Here is a 21,162-nt window from a genome sequence, read left to right as displayed (position 1 = left end):
CGATTGGCGGAGAAAAAAGGATTGCGGGGGGTGAAGTTGAGTATCAGCCACACAGACGGAATGGCTATTGCAGTTGCCGTGACAAGTGAGGATGAAGTTGATATCATCAAAATATAGATGTCCGACGTGGTGGTGGGGACGTGTTTAGATTCATCGACTGAAACCTGTTATTATAAGAGTATATACTTGATCCAATTGGATTAAAGAATTTGAGATTTTATTGCTTTTGCCTTTTTAAGAATTTTTAAATCGCGGTTGTAGATTGATCACGCAGCTACATGAATTTCCGCCACCGGAATATGGGTTTTTGGTCGGCAAGACAAAATGCTCACTGGAGAGGCTTCGAACCTGGAGGTCGAAGAGTTCATGAAGACAGTCAAACGATTGTACAGCTATAACTCGGAAAATCTATAAATCTATACAATAATTTGCCAAGTATGTAATCCGTAGCTTTAAACAAGCTCTTCAGCCGATGGTGACCCACTGACTCGAATCTATTCATTTCATAATTATCACGTATATACCGGCCCCTGCAGTGCCCATTTCACTCTCGCCACCCCTCCTATACCTACAATCCATAATTCATCGTAATTAGGCCCGACAAACTCCATGTTGACAGCCGTGAAGTTTGTCTGCACGCGAACTAAAGGCTTCCCTCGAGCGTCCAGAACGTCAACCCCATGACCCGTAGCCGTCACGAGCATTCCATTGCGAGCCACTTTGAGGCCATCTGGTGCGTATTCTAACGCCAGGTATATAGGCCGCTTGTTACCGATTGACCGACCGTCTTCACTGACATCGAAGGCATACACAGTCCTTTTTCCTGTGTTATTGTATTGAAGGCCTGGAACCGGCTGAACCTGGGGATCGATCACGGCCACCCCCGCCCCAGTGTCGGAGAGATACAGATAACGTCCGTCGGGAGAGAATGCAATTCCATTGGGTTCACTCAGTGTATCGTCCACAATGGCTACATTTCCACTGCGCGAGTCGAATCGGTAGGTCGCTGTTCCCAGCTGTGGTGCAATGTCACTGGTGTGATCCGCCCATGAGTAATCTTCTTTGCGCGTCAATGGACTTTGTCATTCGATCGATATAGAGAGGGAGTGAAAATAAAACCACATACAATTATCGGTAAACCAGATATTTCCATCTGCGTCCACGTCGACATCGTCACAAGTGTTAAAGTACCATCCGAAGTAATTATTGACTAGCGGCTGCGAATCACCTGTAATGGGATCCACCTTATACACCCCTGGCACGAAGCTGTTCCGGTCTGCGATGGAGTGATTCAAGCCTCCGGAAGAGTAGATAATGGATCCATTGCGATATCGAGCCCCTGTTGGCGCATACAGCGGGGGGTTCGTCGTTCTCTGGGCGAGACGCGGGGGTTCCGATTTCAAATCCACCACAAACTGTGGCAAAAAGCCTTGCTCCAATTGTGAGAACCACAACTCATGGGTCCGGGGCACATATACTGGGGCTTCATGAGGAGCATGAGGTATACTGAACATGTACTCGAATGTCGGCGTCTCGCCCAAGATGACAGCTGCCTGGTCTGGGTCCCAAACAAGGAAGGTGGCTTCTGAAATACTCTGGAACGAGAGATCGCCGACATTGGTCGAAGAATATGTGTCTGTATTCCCAATTTCATTATTCACCTCTCGATAGAACCCGTGTGGCAAAACAGCTCCATATCGATTGATGCAGGTGATGTCGGGGAAGGTGTACCCGCTGCAGTGGCCCGCAATGGCTGATAATGGGTTGCCAGACGACGTTGTTTGGAAAAGGAAAAATGCCGCAATTGCAAGCAAATCCATGATGAAAACGTGCTGGAGATGTGTTGTACGTTCTGTAATGAATAGCCTAATGTTCATTATCGACCGCATATATCGCTTTTTCCGCCTTCAAAGAATGGACTCCCACAGACTTTTTGTTCTTGAGCACAGAAGCCATGGCCTGTCTTCTTATTTGCCCGTCTAGACAGTCACATTCATTACTTGAAGGTCGATATACAAATTGTGGAGATTGTGGAGTTATACCCGACCTCCTCTTCGGTTCTACGTCCACCGGATGCTTCATACTTTTCGGCGGCCGAACACCGAAAGAAGGTCACCATGTCAGAATTTTTCTACGTATTTGCTGATTCCCACTGTTTCATTTTAAAAAAAAACTGGTTTATTTCAATCAAAGAAATTTTAGGCAATGACTCTACAGAAGCTACATGTCAAGGGAGTTATAGTAAATTTGGTGTCAGGGGATTGGCATTCGTTATCATCTTATTCCAAAGGATTCGGCACCACAACACTTAGTAGATTGATCAAGTCCTCGATGTCCGCTAGTTCTTCCATGCCTAGTATCGCATTCTCAATCTGGGCCTGTCGGTCAGTGCTGATCAGATTTCCTGTTAGGCGACGGAACTTCTCGAGGATCTCGGCGTTGGTGATGGGCCGGTCGACCCCTTTGGGTTGCAGCAGAGTTTGCTCAACTTGCGTACCATCCTGAAATGTGATCTTTATGATGGAGCCACAGCCAATGTTTGGTTCGTCAAGAGTCGCTGTATGAGTACAACGCGTCTTAGAGACCAGATCCCAGATCTCATCACGATTCAAATTGGGAGTTGCAAATTGCTCCAACAGCACTTGTCCATCGACTAGCTGGGAGGCGGCCACAAACGCTGTGTTCATCTGTCCTCCAGTCGCAGTCAAAGGGCGCTCTTCGGGAGCCCAGCCACAGTGATGATAGACGGCATCGCTGAGTTGGATGTGGATCTCTTTGATTTGCGCCAAATTTTCCAGGCCGCGGAGGCGGTCCGGATATTGCGCTTGCATATCTGTGAGGCACTCGATTGTGCCATGGATTCCACCACAGCAGGCATGTAGCTTTAAGCGAATCCATTCCGCCGTATGCCAGAATTGCCCCAGGTCCTTAGTAATCTCGTCGGGAAGGGTGCTCGGGGTGTGTTTCGATCCCAGTCCAAACATGGTCAGAAACCCGCCATACGGCCGCTCAAAGACCTTTTTGATTCCCTTATACCCGCTCCAGGCAAGCATTGTGCCCAAAAGTCCGTTGCGGGCGGCAAATCCGTGGTGCATGCGCTTGACCATCCCGTCATATTGGGCGGCCATCAGTCCGCTGGCTTGTGTGCAAGCTACTCCGATTGCGTTCTCAATCTGGTCTGGGGACAGCCCCAGGAGCTTGGAAGAACTCGCAGCGGCTGCAGGACCTCCAAAGATTGAGCCGCAATGCCACCCTTTTGCCAATACCTCGGTCCCGTGGAGCGCCATGCCTACGCGCGGTCCAACCTCAAACCCGACAATGGTGGCTAGGAGCAGGTCCTTTCCTACTGTGACTTGTGGATGCGTGGCATGATACTTGGCACTAACTGCGGCAGCAAACAATGATGGTATCACCACCGCTTGGGAGTGCAGAGGAGCTACGCTATGGTAGTCGTCGACCTCGCAAGCCTGGATCCATGAGCCGTTCAGGGTAGCGGCTGCAGTTGCTCCAAGGCGCTAGAGGTTCAGCATGCTGGTCAGATTATCTTTTCTGATTGATAAAAGGATCTCCATCTTACCTGCTCGTATCCAATGATTACATGTTTCCCGGGCTCTTCGAAGCTGGACAAAGCTTCGAATGCCTTCCTCGACCAGGGGACCTGGGCTCCAACCAAGGCACACGCAATTCCGTCCAGGAAGAGATATTTGGCTCGGGTGCACACCAGTTCTGGCACGTCATCCAAAGTCAAAGCACTGATCCAGGTGCAGAGCTGGCTTGTAATCCCCCCTTCTGCATTGTATGCAGCAGGCTTCATAAGGGCTGGGGAGGTCGATTCAGTCTTTGGGTTGATTGCCATAATTCCATAGGCAAGAATAGATGGACTGAGTCTAGTAGGATGAGCTTATTTGGCTCATCTCAAATTTTGCCGGGGACATGGCCTGCACAAAAGATCCTTCATTATCGCTTGTGAAATGCTTCGATGTGTCAAATGGAGCGACCGGGGCGCTTCGGACCGAGACGTTTAGACTGTTTCACGCACGGCGGCCGAACCCCGAAACTCCAAGGCTGGGCGTAGTAGACGCGGTCCAAAGAGCATCCGGAAATACAATCATCGTGCGGAGGTGAGCATTGTTACTCTTGATCTCCATGGCTGCCTCGGGATCGACTTCTAGGGCTCTTGCGGATATATAGTCAGTTCGGACGAAACCACTCATGTTCAGAAACCGTCCTCGCATTGGTTGATTTTCATCATCTAGGCACATCTCACAATCTGGGCGTCCTATAGATTGATCTTTCGTCAAGGCTTCATTTGGAAAATGACAGGACAGCAATACCCGGTGCCTATGCGGCAATCGGGCTCCCTTGACGAGTTCGAGCGGTTTGACGTGACTCCAATTCTGGGAACTGAGTTTCGTAATGTCGATGTTGCCGACTGGTTGATCAGACCTGATTCGGATCGCCTGCTGCGGGATCTTTCAATCCTCAGTATATACCCCCCTATCCCTTACAAATGCCCTGTGTGGTGATGATGGTGATAATAATGGAGGAAATGGTGGCTGACCCCTTCGACCAGTTGCTGAACGTGGTGTAGTGTTCTTTCGCGGACAGACGAACCTCACCAACGAGCGCCACAAGGAGCTAATCGACCGGATCGGGGCCCGCGGGGGAAACCCAAAGAGAATGGACTCTATGTCCATCCTTTATGGCAGATTCGCCAGGAGCCGGATCCAGAGCTCCAGCTTCTTAATCCAGAGGGAGTGATTCAAATCTACGGCAAGACAGCCAAGGGTGACAAAAAGCAGTCTGGCATCACCGAATGGCATACGGATATCTCCTTTGAGAACAACCCACCAGACTACAGCAGTCTGCGATTAACGGATCTGCCTCCAGGAGGAGGTGGAGGTAAGCTTGATCACCGATCACGAGTCGAGGGTTTTTTTCTCATCCATGGCTGCTAGACACGCTTTGGGCCTCCTCCTATGAGGTTTATGACAAACTGAGCATCCCTTATCAGAAGTTCTTCGAGAGTCTGACTGCGACCTACTCTCAGGAGGCATTGAATCAGGTGGCAGCCTCCAAGGGGACTACCATATTCCAGGGCCCTCGAGGCTCCCCTTCCAATACGGGCTCCGCTTTGAGCTCAGTGCACCCTGTGGTACGAACCCATCCCATTACTGGTTGGAAAGCAGTTTTTGCATTGGGAGTGCACTGTCATCATATCAATGATGTCACAAAACCAGAGAGTGATCAGATTTTAGAGAAGATCATCCACCTGGTGGCGCTCAATCCGGACCTGCAGGTCAGATTCCGATGGGAAAATCCCCACGACATTGGTAAGCGATCATATTATCACCTATTCCCTTAATGCTGCAGCCATCGGAGAAGCTAAGTATTTCATGCAGCGATCTGGGATAACAGAGCCGTCTACCATGCGCCGATCCAGAATCATGTGGGAAAGCGCCGTGGCTGGCGCGTTCTCTCGGTTGGAGAAAGGCCATATTTTGACCCCAACAGCGTGTCCAGGGCAGAGTACCTGTCCTCTTTGGCAGGCAAAGAAGAGCCAGTGTCTGCATCCATCGCAGAATCTCACAAGCTAGCAAATGGTAATAATGGCCATGTTGAGGCAGCTTCGAGTGTGGCTATTGAGTAACTGACAGCACTTCGCGCTTGGTCCACGAAAGCTGGAACACAACGTAAATGTCAGGAAAGCCCAAGCTTGTCTTCTGCGTTTCTTTCACTTTGATTTAGTGCCCATTATCTGTAGATCTGCCATGATTTCTTTCATTATGTTGCAGTAAAACTTTGGCTGTGCAGCCTATCCAGGCGGGCATTGTGATTCCAAATAATCACTGTCTAGAGATAGAATCTAGTGACCTAGGGCAGAATCAACCGTACAATAGCATCATCTACTCGGTCATTTCTCCATATGCCTGTCGTGTTGAATCAGAGGGCTCATAGCAGGCCTGATCTGATCAATAGATACCAGCTTTCCTAGCCGATACCGTATCCTACTATATTGCCAGATAGAGTTCAAAGTTAGGCCAAGAAGTCTGTCTTAAACGGTACGAACTCTCAAAACCCCCGCTAGAACATGTATCATTATACACCAGGGCATTATGATATGGGGTTTCTAGGGGGGTTGGATTGGTTTTATAAAGCAAAACCCTGGTCTTGATATGAATAGCAATAAGCATGATTAACAATTAGGCCCAATGCCCTCGCAGTCCACACTGCCACACTGCCATTTTACGTTTGCTATGACCTTTTTGAGCCGACTGGGTATTGGTATTCCCAGATATGATTCGCCAACTCATGCATATCCGCTTCTGTCATGACGAAATTTTGCTCCCTGGCTTCAGCCCTTGGCTCCCTCACAAAAACGTCGGAGAATTTGACCTCCAATTGGCCATTGACTTGAGGGCGGCCGAGCTGAGGATTGCGGGCAATTTCGATCGTTTGGGTCGGCGAGAGGCGCGGATTGTCGGAAAATTCCCAGCGCTCAATCAAAATCCGACCGCGGAGTACGCTGATCGTTATGGCGACATTCACAGAACTCTTCGGCTCCTCCAGCCAGAACCGCATATCCTCGATTAGCTTGGAGCGATGTTCTGACCATGCAACCTCGCCAACGAAAGTTGGCCACTTGTGTGATCGGCCACTCGGCATTTCGGATGGTGTCCACGAGATATCGGCTTTCTTGGTGCGGCTGATACCGCGGACAGTTCTGGTAGAGGTGTTGGATAGCATGGGATCGATCACTCCCCTGGCCCATGCGGTGAAGATGGTGTTGAACGCGCCGGCGGCAACAGCGTGAGCAGGGGACTCCATCTTCAATAGTGTGGACTGGTAGACATGATCATATATTTCCCAAGACAGCGTCAGTAACTTATTCCCCGAGTTTACAAAGCACTCAAGGAAGGAGCTTTCGTCAATATCCATAATGAAATAAGGGTTATACGCGCAACCGAGTGGATCTTCTTCATTCTCTAGCTTTTCATACTCTTCTTCGAAAAGCTCAACACATTCGTGATAACCCTTGTATCTATATCTGGGAGTGGAGGACGGAAGAAAATCTTGAAAAGACATTATTTCCAATGTTTTCAGATGAAGAGATGGGAATTTTCAAATGATTTTGAGCTTGCAGTGAATGAAGGGGATGGTTGTTTTGTATGACGACAAATATCGGTCATTCACAACTAACATAATCCACTAGCGGGGCGGACACCAAATGAAAAATCAAATCAAAGTCCATTAACCTAAGACTGATCTTCATTTCATGCTTCTCAGAATCATGAGGCACCTACACAAGAACTTGAAAAGAAAATTTTAAAATTAGGCATTTACTAGCTGCTTAGGGATATATGTAGGTCACTAGGCCATCATCTCTTTTGTGATTGGGGTAATTCCTAATTAGACAAGCAAAGGGTACCATCGTGCACTAGGCTTGGGTCAATTCATCTCCTAAGAGATAAATATTTATGGCCTACAGATCATATTTATTATATAGCGAGTAGTTTATCAGCCAGATGCGGAATTTATCGTGATATCTAAGCTTGCGGTTGCCCGATCGGATGACTATGGCTGTGTTTCTGTCTCTGGAGTGGAACCCTTTCCATTGCCCAAGACTTGATTTTTTCAAAGTCTCGGCATGTATGTTTTTCTTTGAACAAGGGGAATGGAACCTGATAATCCTCATTCCACTCATAGCCAAGTGGGGTCAGGTCGGCCGAGCATTGAATTCCTTGGCGAAGATAATCGATGCAATGATCTTTATCCGACAGTCAGTATCAGATCTCGGTCACCAGAACTAAGGTAGGTAGGTAGGCTGCATACCAATGTGTAGCCGAAAGAAGTAGGGGTGATCTACCCCCGGTTCATAGTAATCTGAGTCTAGGGCCCGGCGGATCGCATTCTGTTCCTTGAATAAGTTTGCTGGAATATGATTCTTTGGGATTGATACTTACTAAGCAGTGCAGCGAATGGTACAAGTCAAGGCTGTGAGAATTAATATAAGCGCAGGTCCTTTTATTCTCAGATAGAGCTATCGGCGCCTCTGACCTCACTCTGTATTTGCCGTTCTCTTGACCTTCCATTGTCCATCTCACATCTGCCGATTCTGTCACGGGAAGATCGAGGTCGAGGGCTATTATTATCATTAGGATACTCACGCAGTAGAATGGCTCAAGATCGGTATCTCACCCAGCATCAGCTCGTCCCACGCCGCGTCAATCTCAGGCGTCGGGGGCCCGACATACTGTGGTTGTTCCGGATCGATGATGCGGTGCAACTTGCCGGTCTCATTTAGCTCCAGTCCGCCGGTAAACTGTACTTGATGCAGTTGAATTTGTGGTTTCAGCGCATCTTCATTTTTTTTCTGTTAGCTTCTAGCCTTTGGAATGAGCTCTAGTGTCTTTTTCAGTAGCCATACCCAAGTCTGTTGAGAACCCATTCTCATATGTCTTGATTCTGGTGGATCGGAAGTATAAGAAAACCGACAATGATGCAAATATCACTGTCGAAACCACCCAGCTCCAGTCAGCCAGCTGGCGCTTCAGGCTTTTTGGGTCTCCGACAACTTCTCTCATGCTTTTTCTTTCGGAAAGAAATGGTTGACTCTCCTCAGCGTCATCCATCTTGCAAACGTTTTAGGCCTTTCAGGTGAGAAACTGGAACGGGATCGTGGTTTTTCTGAGCAGGTACAACGCACGTTAACCTGTTGAAATGTGCCAAAATTATCTTAAGTGAAATAGTTCAACAACAGTCAATCGCTTGATGGGTATGAATACCAGAATTATGTAAGGTATATATTTTATAACATTCGAGACAGAGTGCATGAAACCAGCTGAAACCGGAGCGATGCCTGGTAAGCACCATTATCACAAGTAGTACAGGATGGTTTATACATCCCCACTGACCCGCTCGAGTATATACTTTACAGTACAGGAAAAGATCCATATTGCCTGCTTGCTGACATGCTGATAAGCTTAGGTCTGCCTCTCGCGTGTCAATGATTCTCTTCAATATTTGGTTGGCGGCCAGAATTACGCCGCCGCGCACGGTACGAAGAGGCAGTACTGTACCTGTGGCTGTAGTTGATCTCCTTGCTTTTCTAGCGCCGGTCGGATTTCGCCCCGACTGAGAGCCCGTTGCTTACTTTGAAGCTAAATGGCCCAAATAGATTCCATGCACTAGTGAATGTAACCTTGTATCCTTGACCCCGCGTGGAGTCCTTTCGTCAAAAAAGTGAATCTAATGGATTTTCAACAAGGGCTTATCGTGTGGGGCCAATAATCTAGTACTATGGCAGTTATTAGGTTATGTACAGAATGGGACACAAGAAATAGCCTGACTTTCAACGAATTACAAAGTTAATACTGGGGCGATCATAGATCTTCTGTGGCATTATCACCTCAGAAGATAAGTATTGAAGGTTGGTCAGAACCTACGATTCATTTTCGTCCTTAAAATTGTTGAATTCAACACCAATATCACGGATGCAGCGACTAATCATCTGCAGACCCCGCAGGAATGGGTGTTGATTCTTGTTTCTGGCGCACCATTGGAGATTTATCTAGCAAAGAAAGTTTCTGTAAATTACCAGAATAAGCGCTAAACAGATTCAGGCATTGTGTCTGAATTTGAAACGCCGAGTATAGCCTATTCCGGTCAACATATCTAAACAATCTAGAAAACCGGATGCTTTCGTTCAAAGACCCCGCACTCATCCTGATATAGACCCAACATTGTCAAAATACAAGGGTCAATCAGCGTCCGGTCGAGGAAATACGATTGATCCAGGAACACGTGGCCATGTATAGTTGGAAGGTGTTTGAATGGCCCCTTGCGTGATCCAGGTCTCAATCGAGTCGGTATTGCGACATTGATGCCATGTGCTGAATTTGGGGTAAGGGGTCGGGTAGTGCTCCAGCCACTGAAACGTGTAGAGTCCGACATCACCCTGGCAGACAACAAATTGCCGAATCAGTTCAATACAGTGGTCTGTAGGGAGGGGCATAGTAAGCAGGTGTGACAATGCAGAGAAGCAATGCGGCCCAAAAAGAGATGAAGATTGTCGTACCTAGGTGCAGGCGCACCACATGCGGCAGATCCGTGAATCCATGTGACTGATTATAGTACTCGGGATATGTTGCCTTGCGGAGGAAGTTGAGGCAGTGAAGCTCATGGGTATACATATCCGATGCCATGTATCCCCCTCCTAGATCGTCGGGCAATCTCACATCATCCACTGAGCCGCCAATGCGGATCAATTCCTCTTGAGATATACCCCGCACTCGAACTAAAAGGAGCTCAGATAAGTGTTCAGGTAACATGGTTTGCTACATCCCTACCTTGGTCCACGGCCGCCCAGGCATTGTCGATCTCAGGTCGCGGGGTCCCACCGAATGGTGTGGGACTACCAACGGTACTGTTGAACCGAACAATCCTATATCCCGCATCAATTTGATTAAGTGCGGGAGCTGTAAATTCTGTTATTGACTCTGTTCTCAGAATGCAGTTTGAATGTTTGAACATGGACGTGCTACCCACAATAATAAGAATGGCGGACGAGGCATTTCCTGTCGAGATCCAGTTCGATGAACAGTCCTGCAGTAAAGCTTAAAGTAGCCAGACATATAGTAAGTACTGCATATAGCCAGCTTGGAAGATCTCTGAGAAGTTTGCGGGACTGTGCTTTTTGGGATAAGAGCTCTTCAGTCTCTTCTGTTTCGAGCGTCGGACAGTCGATATCGGAAGCTTGCTCGGAGATCTTCCGATACTCGGAAGTAGCCATTAGGGAATGAAATACTTGATACGTATAATCAGTCGGAGGGAGTCTTATTAATACTGAGAGACTTTCGTTCCGGCAGGAGCCTCCTCTGGCACAAGTATGAATTGTATGAGAAATTATCAAGGATTACTGTCTTCATTCCCCGCTCATATGAGTTAGCTAGAGCATTATCGGTGATCCTATAAATGACAGCTAACACAAATCAGGAAAATGGAGTCCTCAACAGCAGCAATACGGGGATTGATCTACTCTTGCATACTGCAATTTTTCTATTCCACAATGCTTGGGCGGATCAGGGCATACGATATAGTCTCGACGTAGGACGTGAAACCTTGACTTGCAGTGCTGATCTGACAATTTAATGTCAGCGAGAGTGTATGTTTTATGATAAAGGCGAGACAGATTGGCTAGCTACTAAGCTCGGATGATGCTAGTGATGTGACATCGGCCCATCTCATACCATCACATTCGATGCTGCACAGTAGCCAATTTAGCTGATTGCGCATACTGGGCGCCTAATACGCACAGTGTACTCTCCTGCTGGTTTAATGATGATCTGCAAATCACTTTTCACCTTGCTTGGTTTTTCCTTCTGCCTGGGAAATGTGATTACTTGTCAGCTTCCTTTTGTAACTTATGGAGCAAAGATTACCTGACCACAATTTCATGGTATTACCATGGGACCACTGGTAGTCATAATGGGTACCCAGAATATAAAGATAAGCCCTTGCTCTGTTGTTCCGGTCTATTTTAATAGATCCAACACCTGGACAACACCGTGCACACTTGACGAGAGAACATAGCCATTTGTCGGAAACCCAAATGAAGATTTCCCAGTGTATCGCTTTCTTGGCCATGGCCTCTGCTAGCCTGGCGACCCCGACTCCTGCCAAACGCGAAGCTAATGTTGACATCGAAAGCTATCCATGTAAGCTGCACCCTGACTTTATTCGGAAGAATGCATCATTACGAGCTACTGATACTCTGGACAGATGACTTTGGATTCTTGTAGGTGTATGGCTCATGTTGAGCCTAATGAAAAGTCCCTGACTTTATTATCGGCATTCTAGGGAGGAGAAAAGAGCACCAGCTGAGGAAAAGCGTGCCGTTGATATTGAGTCTTACCCTTGTATGATCTTCTGCTCATCTTCACGAAGTTTTTGAAGGCTGACGTCTTAAACACAGATGACTTTGGGTTTTTGTATGCGCAACAATCCTGAGTCCGAGAAAAAGAACTTTATTGTAAGACTCTAATAAAGAATTTCTAGAAGCGAAGAGAAACGAGATGCCGCGGAAAAGCGAAATGTCGATATTGAGTCTTATCCCTGTATGTACCCTTGAGCTCTTTTAACCCCCGAAGGCCGTGCTAACCTTTATTCCAGATGACTTTGGGTTCTTGTAGGTTCCATACTTTTTGGATTCGTTCCGTTTTGAGAGTCTAACAGTGGCTAGGGCTGAGGAAAAGTAAACAACTTCCTGGTAACCCAAGTGCCTGAGAGGATAGAGTGCCCCTGCTATGTGGGACTATATTTCGGAGGCAAGAGACTGAAAGTTGTGACCACGGATAAGATGACACCATTATGAGCAGCTTTCTTTTTGGATCTGAATGTCTGTTATAAGCACAAAGAGATTCATAAAGTACCAATATTAGCTGCCTCGGCAACATACGTATATACTATAAGCTTTTTGGCTTTTATACTCTGGCTGATTTTGAGCTACATTGGCAGTTGGCTGTAGTTGAGCTGTAATGGAAACCCTGCGGGTGTTCGGGCCTCCAATATAGATCCGATTTCTTGAATCGAGTCAAAGACCGGCCGTATTTGAAAATTCCATACTAGAAAGATTCCATGACTATTGTCACTATGATGTTTACCAAGTAGTTCCTACCCCGTCATCTAAAATGATCTTTCAATCGTATTGCGGTACACTCCTATTTAATCCCTCGCTGATGTAATAAAAAGATCAGCGCCATTGAAACATTCCAGCTGTATATAAATTAGCTCCCCTGCATCCGTGTGTCTCGGATTCCCAGTTTTTGGAGATATCACCAGCCTAAGCCTCCTCTGGGTATCAATTGGCTATAGGCAAATGATGTCCATCTGGAACATTTTCAGTGTCCTAATCGCAATATGTTGCAGTTATGGACTTCATCTTTACTCCCAAAATACAAGTCACTTGGCGCGGTGGTGGTCCAAAGAAACAGTCTGCGAGATCCTGCCCTATAAGACACAGATTGTGTCGGAAGACCCTTTGCTAGTCTACCTAGATAACTTTGTCAGCGAGGTGGAGATATCTCAACTACTTTATATTGGGTGAGCCTTAAGTTTTTGTTATTCTGCGGCACCCAATTCGGGAATTTTGCGATGTTATTACTTTTTTAATAGCTAATGATAGCCACAATCCGCAGGGAAACTTTATATTCTCCTTCAAAATTGTCAACCGGCACGAGTGGTGATGCGTATCGATCATCCCAGTCAGCAGGGCTGCCACTGTCAGAGCCTCCGGTCTCGTGCGTAGGGAGTCGGGCACTCTCCCTAATGGGATCACTCACCGAGGCCTCCGACGAGTTCGGCATCCCTCAACTAGTGACATATAAGCCTGGCCAGCAATACAAGCTCCACTATGATTGGTTTCGGGAGTCAATGCGCTACAAAGACGGTCGACTGTGCAATCGTGTTGCCAGTATCTTTGTCTTCTTGGAGGCTGACTGTACCGGAGGAGAGACATATTTTCCACGCGTTGTATCCTCGGCTTCCAGCCTGGTTTCTGAAGGCAAGGCCATTCAAAATAGCTCGTTTGAGGGAATCATGTTTAGACCAATACCAGGAAATGCGCTCTTCTGGATCAATGTTGTGGATAATGGGACTGGGGACGAGCGTGTGTTACATGGTGGTCTACCGGTGCATACCGGAACGAAAACCGGGATGAATATTTGGCCATTAAAATGTGAGCTATAGGACCGCTCGATTTGCTGTGTTGTTAGTAATTGAGACGTCGGTTTGTTCTCGTGCCGGCCCTACCACTCCAACCTTATGCCTGTTTCATCAAATGCTCCACTGCATTCCGTTTGGGGTCTAAACTGGAAGTGATTTGCAGATTTTGGGTATGCTTTACATATTACTCGAGGAAGCAGCCTGGGGAAATTAGGGCCTTGTCAGCAGTAAGCAGTAAGATCTGCAAGGGATACTAGGCAATACTAGTGTCCGTATTCAAATCAGTGCGGGTAAAACAGGTAAGATACATTTGGCCCGCCAGGATCCCCTCTTACCCGGCTTTGCTTATCTCCCATTGTTCCTCTACGCTCCTCCCAGTTTAACTGTCTCTGCTACCAGCACAACGATGTCAAGAACAAGAGTCTTTTTCTGGGTTGCACTGGCAACTGCGGTCGGCACTGTAGCACATGCTCTGCCACCTACACACGTCATTCATGAAAAACGTGATTGGATGTTCCCCGAATGGAAGTCAGTCGGTCGATCTAAATCAGACTCGCTGTTGCAGGTCCGAGTTGGACTGAAACAGAACAACCTGCACCGGGCGGGTGAGTATTTACTGGACGTGTAAGCTACGTAATACCACCATCTCTACCTGTCACAAAGACCAATCAAATTGTGTCTAAAATGTGCTAAAGGTCCCATCCTCAATCTTCAAACTACGGAAAGCATTGGTCAGCAGATCAGGTCATTGATGCCTTCGCACCCTCGGACAACACCATCATACTCGCGAGGTCGTGGCTAAATGAGTCCGGGATCAGCGACGTGCGTATCTCTTTGACTGATAATAAAGGGTGGCTAGCCTTTGTTGCTACAGCCAAAGAGCTGGAAGAATTGTTACACACTCAATATCATCAGTATCAAAACTCACAGACCGGTCAATTTGTCACTGCTTGTGAAAAGTATGTCGAGAGTCCTTAATATTTGGTCTTGAATTCCGAAAGCTAAATGAATCAGGTACCATCTCCCGCACAGCATCCAGGAGCATATTGACTATATAGAACCGGGTATCAGACTCCCAGCGTCTGGGCAGCAGCAGACGTTGTTTCGTAAACGAGACAATATCCTGATTCACGGTGCTTCAGGGCCCATGCATCTTCCTGACCCAGATGGCCCGTTCGCGCTCCAATCGCTAGGCTGTGAAAAATTAATTACGCCGGACTGCATCAGAGCTATGTACAAGGTTCCGCTTGCCACTAAGGCTCATCCTCAAAATTCTTTGGGAATATTCCAGGAAGATAACTATTTCCATGCTGAAGATCTAGATTCCTTTTTTGAGAATCAAACGACCAATATTCCTCAAGGTACTCGTCCTCTGGTGGCCACGATTGACAACACGGGTGAAGATGGAGGATCATCATCAAAATTCGGCCTCGAATCAGCTTTAGACCTTCAAGTTGCGTATCCCATTGTATACCCGCAGACGATCACAGTTTATCAGTCATATAATCACCTGGATGCTCAAAATTCATCTCGTGGTTTTCTCGACGCTTTCTTAAATGCAATTGATGGGGTAAGCTTCGTATGGTTGAATATTTTCTTCCGACTCTGATGATGAAGCAGTCAAATTGCAATTACTGTGCTTCCAAACAATGTGATGATTCCAAAATGGCTGATCCTGAATCTCTTTTTGAGCTTGACGACAAGGTATCCTGTGGCATCTACAAGCCAGCCAACGTCATTTCCATATCATATGGAGGCCCCGAGCAGAATTTTCCGGCTCCATATCAGAGACGACAGTGCAATGAGTACGTCATGTGTTTCAAATCATACTTTTTCCCTTTTTACTACCAGCTTGGGAGTTTCTGATCAGAACACCCAGCAGGTACATGAAACTCGGTCTGCAAGGGGTGTCAGTCCTCTTTGCCTCCGGTGACAACGGAGTCGCAGGCCACGACGGCTGCCTAGGCCCGAGAAAAGACATATTCAGTCCGACGTTCCCAGCCAAGTCAGTTACTTCATCTGCACAACATGGAATTTATTATTAAAAGCTAACAAAAGGTTATTTAGCTGTCCATATATAACATCTGTCGGGGGTACCAAGGTACTACCGGAACATACATCCTATGAGCCTGAGATTGCACTACACAATAGTGATGGAAAGAGCATTCTATCATCAGGTGGTGGCTTTAGCAATGTATTCCCAGCCCCTACTTACCAGGAAGCGGCTGTCTCTAGGTATATTCCCGTTTCATGCGACGAGCTTTCATTCCCTGTGGGGATACTGACTGGGTCCATTAACAAGATACTTCAGCAACTCCAATCCAGGATATCCTTTTTACGAGGGAAACTGGACATCTGGAGGCAGCTCTGGTCTGTACAATCGTCTTGGTCGGGGCTACCCCGATGTAGCTGCAGTTGCCGATAACATAGCGCTTTGGTATGAAGCCAAGTTCGGCCATACAGGCGGAACAAGTGCGAGTGAGAAACCCTAGAGGCAGCAATTGTAAGACCTTTGATTTTCTAGCTGATATGGACTGCAGGCACACCGATATTTGCGGCTATAATTAATCGTATTGTGGATGAGCGATTAGCAATTGGGAAGGGCCCCATTGGGTTCCTAAATCCGGTGCTATATGACAATGAATGGGTTCTTAATGATATAGTGATAGGGTCAAATCCAGGATGTGGAACCCAGGGATTCACAGCAGCTGTAGGGTAAGTGGATGTTGGTCTTAATTTGGCTGGATTCAATTGACTGGGGATCAATAGGTGGGATCCTGTGACGGGATTGGGTACACCAAATTACGAAAAGATGTTACATCTTTTTCTCAGCCTCCCATGATGTCCTTACAAATTGGCTTCTTGCTTTAGCAAGGTCCTCACTTCATGAACGATATGCTTCGGGATATTGTGGAACATATGTTCATGACGGGTGACTCGTCAAACGAACGACCAAGTTCATCCCAAGCCCTGGTCAAGCCATCAGCTATCATATATGGGACTTCCAGCCCAAAATAGAAGTATCTTATCACTGAAGAAAGAGCAACTCATTAGTGACCTTCTTCTTTCAGATCTTTTCTGACCACCAAAGGTGTTTTGATACTCTCCCCCATCGGCCCCGTACCAATTCGTGAGGTCCGGAAATGCCAAAATTATCTCCTTCTTTTTGATCTTTAGGGACAGTTTTCCCTGTTTACAATTCCAGCCAGATTCTGATACCACCTGGAGTAGCTGGCCATTATTGTGCATGTGCCACTAGGTTCGTATAAATGAGCTGAAGGTGGCCGTCATCATGCCGATCTTTGCTTTTCCGTGGATTATTTCCCCGATAGATGTCATCTCTAAATTGAATACTCCTTGAATGTTATGGAGGATGGGGAACTCTGAGAGCGGAACAGTTTGGCCCTGAGTAACGGAGAAATTTATCATTTTCCTCGACATGGTTCCCGTTGTACTGACTGAAGTTATTTATATCAATTAACAAATTTTTTTTAACAAATTCATTACGCAAACGACCTTTATTGGCTAGAATACATAAATTTAAGTTTATTTTATGAAGCAAAGAACAACGCATCCTTGCTATCTAGAAAAACACAATATGATAAGCAATCTGAGTTACACCCTTATTCCCATGAAAATAGAAAGACAATGGACTCAGCAGCATGCAAGCTCAAATTTCCTCCCGGTTCAATAGCTTAGATCTTACCAAGTTCCCTCTGAAACTCCATCCACCATTCCAATAATCTGATACGTAAGAAATTGAAATTCACAAGTAACTTGGGTATCGTGGTAGATCTTCGCACCCAGATCAAGCATAGACAGGGCAATCACGTTGCATTGACTAGCGAAAGCACCATTTTTTGTTTGATCTCGGTAGTGTACAAAGCTGCGGCTCCATAGATTTAGCTTGCTCTGGATCTCACCGTCAGTGACTGTTCTCGGGTCTGTTAAATATTTTTTCAGAGTTTGGAGGATCTCAGGTCGTCGTGTATCAAGGACCTGGACGTAAAGGGAGAGGGGTTTAACACCCATTGTCCTCGCCGGGCCCATTATGTACTTTTGTTTGTCTCGGTATAATAAACCAGTCTTTATGGTTTTATTTCAAAGGGGAATCTCAGTGACTTCCAAATTACCCAAGAATACTCCTGTCGCGCAGCACAGGTTCTTTACGTGGAGGCTCAACTATACTTGGAAAGGGATACAAACGGCTTTTATACTTTGATGTATCTTCACCTTTCGAGCATGAGCTTACTCACGTATTTTTGTAATATAAGATGTCAACAAAGAAATACAAGCCAGGAATATGATTTTTGATAGGTTCTTTGTCCTAACTTTCACTTTGGGAGAACAATGCCCAAGTAGTCTATACATCTCACGAGTCGAGTAAGAACGTCATTTAGTCGTTTTATTATCTAAAATAGGGAAGATAAAGTTGAAACTATTTTATAAAGCTCATGAACAATATTCCTAATGCAGGGCCCAGCAACTTCACTTAACTATAAGTCATAGCCGAATTCATAGCTAATGACGTTTAACAAGACTTGAGATTTCCAGTGCATCATTTCAAAGCCCCATTTTTTATTATTAAAGGTATTATTTTATTTCAATCCTATTATTTATCTTTCTTCATTTTTTGGATTTGTTTCAAAAGCGTTTTAAATAAACCGCATCATGATCTATACACTCCAAAGACACTTCGATGATTTCTCGGAAAGGGCATTCAACCGTCTTATACTGCCATCTTAGGTGAAATATATATACTCATTCCTTGTTAATCTTATTCTGTGTGTACTTTGCGGGGGAATTTTGGATCAAAAACATCTACTTAAGTAATATCAAGGAATATTCTCGACGGTGTCACTGGTCAAGAAGGCGGAAGATATCCTTCCTCAATAGGCGGAAGCCAAAAATCCTCCCAGAATGAGGATGTTTCCTCTATGTAACCAGTTTCTTCCACGGCCTTGTTCCACTCTGGTCTCTCTTCGGCGGAGATATCAATATATGGTTTCATACCCTTATCCAATGCTTCTCCATATATCCCCGGGAAGTGAACGAGAAGGTCTCCAGGGTGTATTCGCATATCCGGATTCAAGTGTTCAGTTATCGGTAGCTCCCCATTCTCTGACCTTCTATACGGATTGAACCACCGAGATGGACAATATGCAACAGATCGAGTAAAATACTTATTCTCGTTGATAACATTGCTCAGGGCAGATTGATCCCGAAAGGGAAGGTTGGCATTTTGATGTAGGTAGGGATAGCTGATCACGGCATTGAGTAATTTGACCGACCAAGGGTGCACACGGATAAAGAAGTTTCCATTATTTATTCCGTTCCAGTCTTTGGAAAGTAATATGTGGATTTCTGATAGATATGGAGGTGGAATGAAGGTCTCTAGAGGCAAGTTCAGATTCATCAGAACTGTATCGCTATCAAACCAACTAAAGAATTCGTATTGTTAGTATAAAGTGGTCTGTGTATCATTTCCAGGTTTAATCTCACAAGATCCACTGTAATCGCTGATCTAGGGGCTTCTCTAATTCACGGAGTATGATTGATAGGATCGCGAGAGGCTTGTTCCATACCCCATCAATGATCGGATCGCGAAGAACAGACACCGGATAATTGAGCCGGCGGCCATGTTCTTCATGAGAAACTAGTGCCTTTTCATAGATTGGGAAGTCCCCATATATCATCGTTACTTTTCCAATTATTGGTTGACTTGAGCTAGTCGCGACTGTTGGTTCTGGTGATGCGGTTGAGTGCAAGAATGTTTTCGAGACAGGCGGTTGGATCAGCACAGAGTGTGTAGGCCGACCAAGCGGTCGGGTCAACATACTAGATTGTGTCTGGACTGTAGTCGAATACGCCGTCGATGGAGCTATAAATCTCGTCAGTTTGCACTCTCAGGGCAAGTACCGGGAAACATAAGCGTGAGAGTGAGCAAATAACACACAGGATTTTGAATATACTGTGAGTATTCCCAAAGTCCCTAGCATAGCAAGAGCACTATATAGAGCAGGCTTTATCATCCTATAATATTTTTGATTGTAGGATAGATCTGACATGCTGAGAGAACTGAGAGCTTTGGAGTCCTCTCACAGCTCTCCAATAGAGTGTTGAGCCTGGTTGAAGCATGAAGATAGTATTTATAGGCAGGTTAGAATTACTCAAATACCATGTAAAGGTTGGCCTTGTTCAGAATTTGTACAAGGCGCTAATTTAGCGAATCGCTCTTCGTGGCTCGTTGGAAAGCGTAATATTGGACGCCTAGAAGTGAAAAAGCAGAACGGTGACAGCTAAAAATCCGTTACTCCATTCCGCAAGTTTGGAGCCTTTTTCCTTAAACGCATGGTGCCATGCTTTGATAATGGCCCTAAAGATATTCTCTGTAAGGTTATGGCTTTGATCAATCAACCTTATATCTAGTCTACGGAATTTTGAAGCCTTACAAGGGTTTATGGGAAGGTATCTATGCAAGAGATATAATTGTAAGCGGTTCAAAATTATCTCGGGCCTAAAGCAGAAAGTTGGCACCTTCGTATGAATACCATGGGCGCTACGGGGGCAAATCGCAGGATCGTGGGCCCCAAATCTTGGCAGGGTCCAAGGCCTCGGGCGGTTAAGAGACAGAGATTAGGTGAGACTGGGTAAAACAAAACAGGGTCCATGCGACGCTCTTAGAATTTTGTACCCGCATGTCATCTCATCTGGAAAAATCCGGGAAGCCATTTGAATCCTTGATCAATATCCGCAAGCTGTGACTAGGAATTCAAAATTACAATATCATGTGCAACGGAATGACAGCTCGAGGCAATGAATCACCCTTCAGGCCACCCGTCCTGCATGGGCCCTTTCCAGAATATACACAGATCGAGGTAGAATGGTGAGCTCTGATTGATCTATACTCATACTGACTTTCTAGCTGCAATCCCACCGGCTTCGTTAGGTATGCGGAATAGCTGCTGGTGAAATTAATAACGTTGAACCAGCAAATAACATGTAATTGTGCTCTTTATTTATGTTTTAAAATGGCGAACTGATAACGTAAGACACTTTGCCCGAGTGGTTAAGGGGCGAGACTGCTAATCTCGTTGGTTCGCCAGCCAGGGTTCGAATCCCTGAGGTGTCGTTTTTTGGAGGGTTTTTTGCCATTCAATACACTATACACCCAACCTTGCACAATATGCATGGTTTTTGTCCCTACCTTTTGATTTATTTTTTTATTTTTAAATTTTTTTTAAAATTGGAATCCGATTTTAAATGAGGAAGCGTAAAGAACGTTTTAGTGAAAGAAATCTTGGAGCTCCCGCTCGTGGCTCCACCGATAGAATGATATCCTTAGGTGTGGACGTGGGTACCACTGAAATAATCTCTAGTTACGTGTACAGATATGGTCAACTTAGAGGTTTCTAGATGGACCTTATTTTCATTCACTCA

The 21,162-nt window shown here is 45.9% G+C and overlaps 11 protein-coding genes across 11 annotated transcripts; 4 read left to right on the top strand and 7 right to left on the bottom strand.

Moving 5' to 3' along the window:
- Positions 1-452: 452 nt before the first annotated feature.
- Positions 453-1,820, bottom strand: N7462_003411 (SMP-30/gluconolactonase/LRE family protein; the record flags this gene model as incomplete). The annotated part of the gene is made up of 3 exons (XM_057075137.1): positions 453-494; positions 573-1,057; positions 1,127-1,820. The coding sequence occupies 3 exons, from the start codon at positions 1,818-1,820 to the stop codon at positions 453-455; spliced, it is 1,221 nt and encodes a 406-aa protein (XP_056934642.1).
- A 459-nt stretch (positions 1,821-2,279) lies between these two features.
- On the bottom strand, positions 2,280-3,856 carry N7462_003410 (MmgE/PrpD family protein; the record flags this gene model as incomplete). The annotated part of the gene is made up of 2 exons (XM_057075136.1): positions 2,280-3,515; positions 3,578-3,856. The coding sequence occupies 2 exons, from the start codon at positions 3,854-3,856 to the stop codon at positions 2,280-2,282; spliced, it is 1,515 nt and encodes a 504-aa protein (XP_056934641.1).
- Positions 3,857-4,316: 460 nt separating this feature from the next.
- Positions 4,317-5,650, top strand: N7462_003409 (TauD/TfdA dioxygenase family protein; the record flags this gene model as incomplete). The annotated part of the gene is made up of 4 exons (XM_057075135.1): positions 4,317-4,522; positions 4,592-4,902; positions 4,959-5,333; positions 5,403-5,650. The coding sequence occupies 4 exons, from the start codon at positions 4,317-4,319 to the stop codon at positions 5,648-5,650; spliced, it is 1,140 nt and encodes a 379-aa protein (XP_056934640.1).
- A 605-nt stretch (positions 5,651-6,255) lies between these two features.
- N7462_003408 (uncharacterized protein) lies at positions 6,256-6,828 on the bottom strand (the record flags this gene model as incomplete). Its single annotated transcript, XM_057075134.1, has 1 exon — positions 6,256-6,828. One exon carries the CDS (start codon positions 6,826-6,828, stop codon positions 6,256-6,258), a length of 573 nt encoding a protein of 190 aa, XP_056934639.1.
- A 719-nt stretch (positions 6,829-7,547) lies between these two features.
- N7462_003407 (uncharacterized protein) lies at positions 7,548-8,093 on the bottom strand (the record flags this gene model as incomplete). Its single annotated transcript, XM_057075133.1, has 2 exons — positions 7,548-7,768; positions 8,087-8,093. The coding sequence occupies 2 exons, from the start codon at positions 8,091-8,093 to the stop codon at positions 7,548-7,550; spliced, it is 228 nt and encodes a 75-aa protein (XP_056934638.1).
- Positions 8,094-8,164: 71 nt separating this feature from the next.
- On the bottom strand, positions 8,165-8,633 carry N7462_003406 (uncharacterized protein; the record flags this gene model as incomplete). Its single annotated transcript, XM_057075132.1, has 2 exons — positions 8,165-8,361; positions 8,429-8,633. The coding sequence occupies 2 exons, from the start codon at positions 8,631-8,633 to the stop codon at positions 8,165-8,167; spliced, it is 402 nt and encodes a 133-aa protein (XP_056934637.1).
- Positions 8,634-9,760: 1,127 nt separating this feature from the next.
- Positions 9,761-10,792, bottom strand: N7462_003405 (oxidase ustYa family protein; the record flags this gene model as incomplete). The annotated part of the gene is made up of 4 exons (XM_057075131.1): positions 9,761-9,999; positions 10,079-10,297; positions 10,350-10,478; positions 10,549-10,792. The coding sequence occupies 4 exons, from the start codon at positions 10,790-10,792 to the stop codon at positions 9,761-9,763; spliced, it is 831 nt and encodes a 276-aa protein (XP_056934636.1).
- Positions 10,793-11,611: 819 nt separating this feature from the next.
- Positions 11,612-12,257, top strand: N7462_003404 (uncharacterized protein; the record flags this gene model as incomplete). Its single annotated transcript, XM_057075130.1, has 7 exons — positions 11,612-11,717; positions 11,782-11,797; positions 11,860-11,918; positions 11,975-11,990; positions 12,058-12,116; positions 12,172-12,187; positions 12,242-12,257. 7 exons carry the CDS (start codon positions 11,612-11,614, stop codon positions 12,255-12,257), a joined length of 288 nt encoding a protein of 95 aa, XP_056934635.1.
- Positions 12,258-12,880: 623 nt separating this feature from the next.
- N7462_003403 (uncharacterized protein) lies at positions 12,881-13,746 on the top strand (the record flags this gene model as incomplete). Its single annotated transcript, XM_057075129.1, has 2 exons — positions 12,881-13,101; positions 13,197-13,746. 2 exons carry the CDS (start codon positions 12,881-12,883, stop codon positions 13,744-13,746), a joined length of 771 nt encoding a protein of 256 aa, XP_056934634.1.
- Positions 13,747-14,128: 382 nt separating this feature from the next.
- On the top strand, positions 14,129-16,564 carry N7462_003402 (S53 family peptidase; the record flags this gene model as incomplete). Its single annotated transcript, XM_057075128.1, has 9 exons — positions 14,129-14,346; positions 14,418-14,681; positions 14,737-15,292; positions 15,343-15,527; positions 15,605-15,727; positions 15,790-15,957; positions 16,025-16,200; positions 16,263-16,437; positions 16,492-16,564. 9 exons carry the CDS (start codon positions 14,129-14,131, stop codon positions 16,562-16,564), a joined length of 1,938 nt encoding a protein of 645 aa, XP_056934633.1.
- Positions 16,565-18,586: 2,022 nt separating this feature from the next.
- On the bottom strand, positions 18,587-19,418 carry N7462_003401 (glycosyltransferase family 34 protein; the record flags this gene model as incomplete). Its single annotated transcript, XM_057075127.1, has 2 exons — positions 18,587-19,163; positions 19,225-19,418. 2 exons carry the CDS (start codon positions 19,416-19,418, stop codon positions 18,587-18,589), a joined length of 771 nt encoding a protein of 256 aa, XP_056934632.1.
- Positions 19,419-21,162: the final 1,744 nt, after the last annotated feature.

Source organism: Penicillium macrosclerotiorum (genome assembly GCF_028827735.1).
Source record: "Penicillium macrosclerotiorum strain IBT 26536 chromosome Unknown utg000003l_segment0_segment0, whole genome shotgun sequence".
NCBI classification, from domain to species: domain Eukaryota; kingdom Fungi; phylum Ascomycota; class Eurotiomycetes; order Eurotiales; family Aspergillaceae; genus Penicillium; species Penicillium macrosclerotiorum.
Note: the sequence above shows the minus strand (reverse complement) of the source record. Positions and strands in the feature narration are given on the sequence as shown.